This window comes from Betta splendens, chromosome 5 (assembly GCF_900634795.4).
Source record: "Betta splendens chromosome 5, fBetSpl5.4, whole genome shotgun sequence".
Classification (NCBI taxonomy): Eukaryota; Metazoa; Chordata; class Actinopteri; order Anabantiformes; family Osphronemidae; genus Betta; species Betta splendens.
This window is the reverse complement of record NC_040885.2, coordinates 4,216,912-4,225,284: the sequence shown is the minus strand read 5'-3', so window position 1 is coordinate 4,225,284 and position 8,373 is coordinate 4,216,912. Positions and strand designations below refer to the sequence as shown.

At 43.4% G+C, this 8,373-nt stretch overlaps 1 protein-coding gene across 1 annotated transcript; it reads left to right on the top strand.

Annotated features, from left to right (window-relative positions):
* The first annotated feature begins 4,705 nt into the window (after positions 1-4,705).
* Positions 4,706-8,023, top strand: LOC129604166 (uncharacterized). Its single transcript, XM_055509235.1, has 8 exons — positions 4,706-5,803; positions 5,917-6,030; positions 6,176-6,285; positions 6,528-6,652; positions 6,735-6,817; positions 6,902-6,972; positions 7,181-7,296; positions 7,481-8,023. The coding sequence occupies exons 1-2, from the start codon at positions 4,892-4,894 to the stop codon at positions 5,938-5,940; spliced, it is 936 nt and encodes a 311-aa protein (XP_055365210.1). The 5' UTR covers positions 4,706-4,891; the 3' UTR covers positions 5,941-6,030; positions 6,176-6,285; positions 6,528-6,652; positions 6,735-6,817; positions 6,902-6,972; positions 7,181-7,296; positions 7,481-8,023.
* Positions 8,024-8,373: the final 350 nt, after the last annotated feature.

Genomic DNA, 8,373 nt, shown 5'->3' with positions numbered 1-8,373 from the left:
CACAAGACGAAAACTATAAAAGATACGAGGACGCTGATTTACACGGAGAACGCTGAAAGATGATAGACGCTTTTGACGTTGAAATGACGTTTCTACGCCAAAGTATGACGATGACAGAAGCTGACGAAAAGAGGCAAGTTGACAAAAAGTTGAACGATGATTCCCATAGACAACCATTATAAAAAAAACGACGAAAAACATTAAATAACGTTAAAAGTTGAAAAGCTGAAAACGTGAAAAGTAATAGCCCCCATCTCCTAAAGACGACACACGTTTAGAAAGTTGAACGGCGATTCTACGACGAAGCCTTGAGACGATGAAAGCGACCGAAAAACGGGGCGAAATAATAACTAGAAAAAGTAATTTCTCGAGAAATTACGTGGGAGAGCTGATCTGCTGCCGCAACGATGCCAAACGCTGATTAAGCTGCTGACGTCGAAAAGTTGACTACGTACAAAAGTTGACTACGGCAATACGATGAAAACGAGAAAACGTTGACAAAGATTAAAACGATGACAAAAGATGGCGATTAAACAGATGATGATTAAAAAGATGACCAAGGTCATAGTATGACAATATTAAAGAGATGACAATGATTCAAAAGTTGACCAAGGTTAAAAGATGTCAAAGATTAAAAAGTTGACCAAGGTGCATTGTAGACAACCATAAATAAGATGACTATCTTTTTGATTTGAAGAAAGTATTTGTAAATAATTACCTAACTGTGTAATAGTTTAATAACTAGTAGAAATTTACCAGTCAGAAACAAAAATCTTGCTATTTAAGATAAAAAATTACATTGGTGCTTTTATTTTGAAAGGATTTAGAGGTTGTGTGTGAGCGATTACTAAATTATAAAATAGTCATTAGATAGTCATAATTTATCATTCAATAGCAAGAATAGCCCTATTAAAGCAAAATATTTAGATTAAGCCCTTTCAGAATAAAAGCACCCTAATAAGTGTGAGTGGTTATTTGCTGAACTCTAAAATAGTCTCATTAATGATTGGTAAGTATTCAGAACCAGAAATTTTCTAATCAATCTTGCCATTAAAGGTAATAAATTGTAATTGGTGCTTTTATTTTGAAAGGATTTAGAGGAAATGTGTGGGGGTAATAGCGTAACTGTCAATTAGTCTTTAATTACCCATTCAAAGGCAAAAACAGTGCAGTTAAAGCTAATAATTGGCATTGGTGCTTTTATTTTGAAAGGATGTAGAGGACGCACGTGTGGGTAATTACTAAACTGTTAATCTATCTTTAAATAGTCATATTTACCCATCTAAAAGCAGAAATATTGCTATTAAAGCTAATTATTTGGCTTGGTGCTTTTATTTTGAAAGGATTAAGAGGAAGTGTGTGCTTAATTACTACACAATCCAATATTGTAGTTGAGTAATCAGTAATAAGCATGGAACTGCTCTGTACACTGAGCATCAGCAGTTTGACCTGTCAGTAAAATCTGCAGCTGCGCCATCGCCAGGGAGACAAAAGGCGGGAAAATCAGGCTCACTCTGCTCTGTGAAAGCAGAGTTTCACCCTGTATAAACAGGCTTGTTTCAGCTAAACCATGATAGTTATCACAAAAATTATTTTATTTTACGAGTCCCATGGCTTCAATGAGCAAATGGTGTGAATTTTATGTTTAAGGACAAAAGCTTGTAGCCACAGTGGCACTTTCAAAATACGTCTCCTCTGTTTTTCTCCCCAGACGTCTGCGAAAAATTATCATTAGAGTCTATGGGAGAATTTCAGGATCTCTCTGCACTTTGAGGTCGATAGCGACTAAAGTATAGGTCTTAGGGTATATCCAGACACATCATTACAAAGAAGACAATTATGACTACGATTTAGTGAAGTAATTACGTTGATAGAGTAAAAATTGTGGCTGTAGTGACAAGTTAGAGACAGAAGTTCTGTCTTAAAAAAGCGCACCTTCTCACTGTAGCTGTGACATCACGCACTCTAGCAGACGCAATACACACTAATGGAAAAGCTGAAAATTTAAAAAAAACCACACCATATTTAAACGCTCACGAGTCGAAAAGTATAGAAGATACGACAATGCTGATTTACAAGGAGAAAGTTGAACGATGATAGACGCTTTTGAAGTTGAAATGACGTTTCTACGCCAAAGTATGACGATGATAGACGCTGATGAAAAGAGGGAAGTTGACAAAAAGTTGAACGATGATTCCCATAGACGACCATTATAAAAAAACGATGAAAAAAGTTGAATAACGTTAAAAGTTGAAAAGCTGAAAACATAAAAAGTAATAGCCCACATCTCCTAAAGATGACACACGTTTAGAAAGTTGAACGACGATTCTACGATGAAGCGTTAAAAAGTAGATAGCAATCAAAAAAAGGGCCGAATAAGTAGAAGAAAAATAATAACTAGAAAAAGCATTTCCATAAGAAAATGCACAGTGAATGCTTCCAAGCTGAATGTATTCCTGAAGAATTGCTGAAAGTAGCTCAAACATTTAAAACAGATGAAAATAGCTCAAGCATGTAAAGCATAGTTGAATTTATCTAAGGAGAAATAGGAATTCATTAAACAGTGCTGAATATTTGCAGAAGAAGCTGAAGTGGCTGAATTTCAAATGGAGGAAACTTGAAAAAGATTTGCTGAAATTAAAGAACTGCTGAAAATTAAGGAAGTGTGTAAAGGTTTGCTTCGTTAGTTGAAATACAGCCAACTGTATCAAAATAGCTAAATATTGTAAGTAAATAGTTTTGATTTTCAGGAGCTGAATAAGTAGTAGTAGTTTTGGAAATATTTAAAACAGCTGAAATTTGCTTTAGAACAAATATTTGAATTTAAATTGTTAAAATTTGAAGCTTTGAAGGAAATGTGTGCAGGTAAATGCTGAACAGTAAAATAGTTTCAGTAACGAGTCATAATTAACTAGTCAAATGCAGAAAAGTGAGATTTAGGCTAAAGATTTAGATTGGTGCTTTTATTTTGAAAGGAATTTGAGCATATAACTAATTTGAGCATTAAGCATATAACTCACTTTATCTGGGAAATACAAATATTTATATAATTGTGTGATTGCATAAACATGCCAAATGTATTGCCGAATTGCTGAAAGCAGCATAAGCACTGAAAACAGCTGGAAGCGGCTGAGGAATTTAATGCATAGCTGCATATATCTAAAACTCTGTTTTGCATATATTCTTTATCATTTCATGCAACATTTTTAATTTCACTGGTGCCTTAGTCAGGACTTGAACCAGAGTCTTCAGTCAGAGTCAAACACTTAACCACTGAGCCACAGAAACTGCAGACAATAGAAGTCTAAGCAGCACTATACATACTATTTGAAATAGCTAAAAAGCTGAATTCATAGATAAATATATCTAACGATTTGTTTTTCAAGGACAACTGTATGTGCACAAAGGAATAAAAATGGTGAAATTTAAGGTAAAAAACTAATATTTATTACTACACAACCTTTACATTTGAGGTTTATGTTGCTGTGAACAACTTAGTTTCACATCGTGCAGTTGCCCCAATTGGGAATTGAACCTGAGACTGAAGTCTTCAAAGTCAAGGACCTTATCTACTGAGCCAAAGGAGCTACTTCCATTTTTTCTCATGGTGGCATTACACATCCTACAGTCAATGGTAGAAATCCTGTTTGTTTTCATAGTGAGAAGAAAAAGCTTAATATTTCCAAAAGTACAAAAGATATGACTAAGAAAACTAATAGCACACTTCTCAAAAAGCTGAACATTTTGATATATGAACAGTTTCTGTAGCTCAAAGCATGTAGGAGGAGTTAGGTGCCAACGATTGTAGAAAGGACGTAAAAAGGAAATATCAATGCTAACACTAGGTAAAGCATTTCCATAGGAAAATGCACAGTGAATGCTTCCATGCTGAATGTATTGCTGAAGAATTGCTAAAAATAGCTAAAAATTTTAAAACATATCTGAAAGTAGCTCAAACACATAAAGTATAGATGAATGCATCTGAACAGAACTGGGTGTTGTTTAAACTGAGCTGAATATTTTCAGAAGAAGCTGAAGGAGTTGAATTTCAAATTAAGGATAGTTCGGAGAGATCTGTTGAAATTCAAGAAACGCTAAAATGAAGAAAGTATGTAAAGGATTGCTGAACTTGATGAAATATAGTTGAATGTATCAAAATAGGTAAATAGAGTCTGAGAGCTGAAAGAATAGTTGACTGCTGTGGAAACATTTAAAACAGCTGACAGTAGTGACAGTAGCTGCAGAGGACGTAGCTGAATTTTAGATTTGGAAAAGTTGGAGTATTTGATGATGCATGTACAGGGATTTGCTAACATTTATAACTCAATATATCTGAAGGAAATCAATATAGTTATATTAAGAAGTGAACGCATAAACAAGCCTTATATAACTGTAAAATATTCTAATTAACTGTTAACGATGAGTTGAATGTATAGCTGATCAAATCTGCAAAGAAGAAGTTGCAGAGCTGAATGTGCACAAATAAAACAAAAGCAGTTTGATTTCACTAAAAACTAAAAGGTGTTTTACACATGACAACAGGGCTGTAAATCTTTCTTCTGAAGAAAGTTTAGACACTTGCTCGAGCCAGGGTTCGAACCATGAATTCATGCATTATGGGTCATGCTTTCTTGCCAGTATCTGCTTAACCCTCACGCAGCCTTCGAGGGGGTCAGTCTGACCCCACGAGACAAACAATGAAACTTTTGATTCTTTTTACGATTTTTGGCCACAAGGCACCTACGCGTCGCAGGATCCGCTGCGGCTCGGTCACCCCTCCCTTCTTCTTCGTCACAGGCCCGTCCCTCGTCCTCCCGGGGTCCGGCGCGACCCCAGCTCCCTGTACCTCCCCGTCAGGCGTCCTCCCGGGGTCAGGCGCGACCCCAGCCCCATGTACCTCCCCGTCCCGCATCCTCCCGGGGTCAGGCGCGACCCCAGCCCCATGTACCTCCCCGTCCCGCATCCTCCCGGGGTCAGGCGCGACCCCAGCTCCCTGTACCTCCCCGTCAGGCGTTCTCCCGGGGTCAGGCGCGACCCCAGCCCCATGTACCTCCCCGTCCCGCATCCTCCCGGGGTCAGGCGCGACCCCAGCTCCCTGTACCTCCCCGTCAGGCGTCCTCCCGGGGTCAGGCGCGACCCCAGCCCCATGTACCTCCCCGTCCCGCATCCTCCCGGGGTCAGGCGCGACCCCAGCCCCCTGTACCTCCCCGTCAGGCGTTCTCCCGGGGTCAGGCGCGACCCCAGCCCCATGTACCTCCTCGTCCCGAATCCTCCCGGGGTCAGGCGCGACCCCAGCTCCCTGTACCTCCCCGTCAGGCGTTCTCCCGGGGTCAGGCGCGACCCCAGCCCCATGTACCTCCCCGTCCCGCATCCTCCCGGGGTCAGGCGCGACCCCAGCTCCCTGTACCTCCCCGTCAGGCGTCCTCCCGGGGTCAGGCGCGACCCCAGCCCCATGTACCTCCCCGTCCCGCATCCTCCCGGGGTCAGGCGCGACCCCAGCTCCCTGTACCTCCCCGTCAGGCGTTCTCCCGGGGTCAGGCGCGACCCCAGCCCCATGTACCTCCCCGTCCCGCATCCTCCCGGGGTCAGGCGCGACCCCAGCTCCCTGTACCTCCCCGTCAGGCGTCCTGCCGGGGTCCGGCGCGACCCCAGCCCCATGTACCTCCCCGTCCCGCGTCCTCCCGGGGTCAGGCGCGACCCCGGCCCCCTGTACCTCCCCGTCCCGCGTCCTCCCGGGGTCAGGCGCGACCCCGGCCCCCTGTACCTCCCGGTTCTCAGAGTAATGGCTGTCTACAAGAAGACGGTAAGAAAAGCGTTTCAGTGAAATAATACCTTCTGTTTTAAAATGTTTGTTAAAAGAAAACGAGAGAGAGAGAGAGAGAGAGATGCTTTGGCTTTTTGGTTTTTCCTTTTCAGCTGCAGACCATCGCAGTCATTTGATCAGAGCGGAGGGCAGCCAAAGGCCTCAGTATCTTGAGGATTACAACAAAAAAAAGGCACAGTGTGACTGTTCCCTATGAGCCGCCCCAGGTATCACTGCCTCTCACTTCTGACCTTTCCCCTAACGTAGCAATTAAATGTTATCATTCTGTTGTGCCTCTCGTTCCGCTTTCACGGTTTGTCATCCCTGAAATTACCCGTGCACTAAACGACTACTATCCTGCATGTGTTTCAGCCGGGCTCAGAGATCACCACAATCCTGTTCAACTTCATGTGCAACAGCTCCTGCATGGGAGGCATGAACCGCGGACCCATCCTCACCATCCTGACCCTTGAGACTTCAGAGTACGTATGGTTTCATCTACCAGGATTGGTGTGAGCTGAAATGTATTTGCTGGATAAAGAGTAGTGTTACATGGAAACCGAGGGTCGACGTGGTGTAACTTGATCTCCTGCTTTATCTATTTGCCTGTTTTATGTTTATTTTGTTTCTAAATGTAACTTGAAGTTGAAGTTGTGCATCACTGTTATCCCACCTCAAAGATAGCTTTTGCACCCTTAGTAAATGTTTTTCTACTGTCTTTTAGCGGACAACTTTTGGGCCGAAGATGCTTCGAGGTGCGTGTCTGCGCGTGTCCCGGCAGGGATCGTAAAACAGAGGAGGCAAATAGTGCCAAACTGCAGACAGGGGCCAAACAAGTGAAGAAAAGAAGTATGTGTTTGTTTATTAATGCTGGGTTTGTCTTTGAACCTTGGCTGTCTTCTATCTTACGGATCACGTTTTGCTTTTCTAGAAAGTGCCCCAGCAACAGATCCTGATATGTGCAAAAGGAAGTCTGGCTCAAGCACAGACGAGGAGGAAGTATTTATGTTGCCAGTTAGTACACACACAAAGTATTTAAAAAATCTAGTGTTGTCACAGAATTGCAGCTCTCAATTTAAATCCTTTTTTTTTCTGCAGGTTAAAGGCCGTGAGCGCTATAACATGTTAAAAAAGATAAATGATGCATTAGAACTGGCTGAAAAAGAGGCGTAAGTATCTTTAAACTACAACACACACACACACACACACACACACCGAAACTGTGATCGGATGTCACTTTGATAAACATTAGCTGCTACGGAACAGCTGCATGAGACTTTCAGCATTGCATAGCTGTAGCGTTAAATACTTTTCCCTTAAACCAGACGTGTCCCATCTCTGTTCTGCATGGTCACTGTTTGTTTCCTCTCTCCACAGTAAAAACAAAACCAGGGCTTCTAAGGAACTGCTGCCGTCCAGTGGAAAGCGCGTCTTGCAAACAGCAGAACGAAGCGACAGCGACTAGTTGCAATCTGCCTTCTTTTAACCGCCATGTACGAGTACGAACATCTACGATCATGACTATGAATCATTGTTTACCTCCCTTTGATGTTTCTACATTAATTCCTGCCATCAGTCTGAGGGCATACGTTGAGCAGTAACGTATTAACGATTCAGTGGGCCTTTACTATTTTTAACTACAAAGCCCTTTAAATAGTTTTTTTTTATCTCCTGCAGGTTATGTTCAGTGTTGCTTCCTGGCCAACATCCCTCAGCAGGAGGCTGCACGATCATCGAGTTCAGATGAACTGCGCGACCCCAGCCCCCCTGTACCTCCCCGTCCCTCGTCCTGCCGGGGTCCGGCGCGACCCCAGCCCACGGAACTTCCCCGTCCCTCGTCCTGCCGGGGTCCGGCGCGACCCCTGCCCACGGAACCTCCCCGTCCCTCGTCCTGCCGGGGTCCGGCGCGACCCCAGCCCCCTGTACCTCCCCGTCCCGCATCCTCCCGGGGTCAGGCGCTACCCCAGCCCCCTGTACCTACCCGTCAGGCGTCTTGCCGGGGTCCGGCGCGACCCCATTTTTTTTGTTTTTTATTTTTCCTTCTCCTTTCCTCCCCTTTACCTCCACCCGTGCCACAGGCCCACTGATGATGAACATGATGATGATGACGACGAACATGATGATGATGATGATGATGATGATGATTATGCAAGCAGACAGCTGCGTGCAAGGGCTGACCATTTTAAACGAAAAATAAAACAGACCAAACAGGCAAAAACATTTGATTAAATGCCAAAAGTTTATTTAATAATATAAAACAGTTATGAAATAAAGGAGTACAAGGCGCATTCCGTACAGTATAATTTAATCGGTACGCGTAAAGCAACAGAGGCAGGCGTAGAAAGAAATTGAATACGGCCCCTTTTTTTGTTTTTTTTTTTTAATCTTCATCAACGGTATTCTCGGCTCATCAAAACTTGACGCGAAGCAACTTTCGCAGCAGCGCCAGCATCAGTATCCCGCAGCGTTGGTTGTGGCTCTCGCTCCGCCGCGAGCCGCACACGACGCAGGGCATATCGTAGCCAAAGCCGACATGGCCTTCCACGGCCTCCTTCAGCATCAACTCGGGG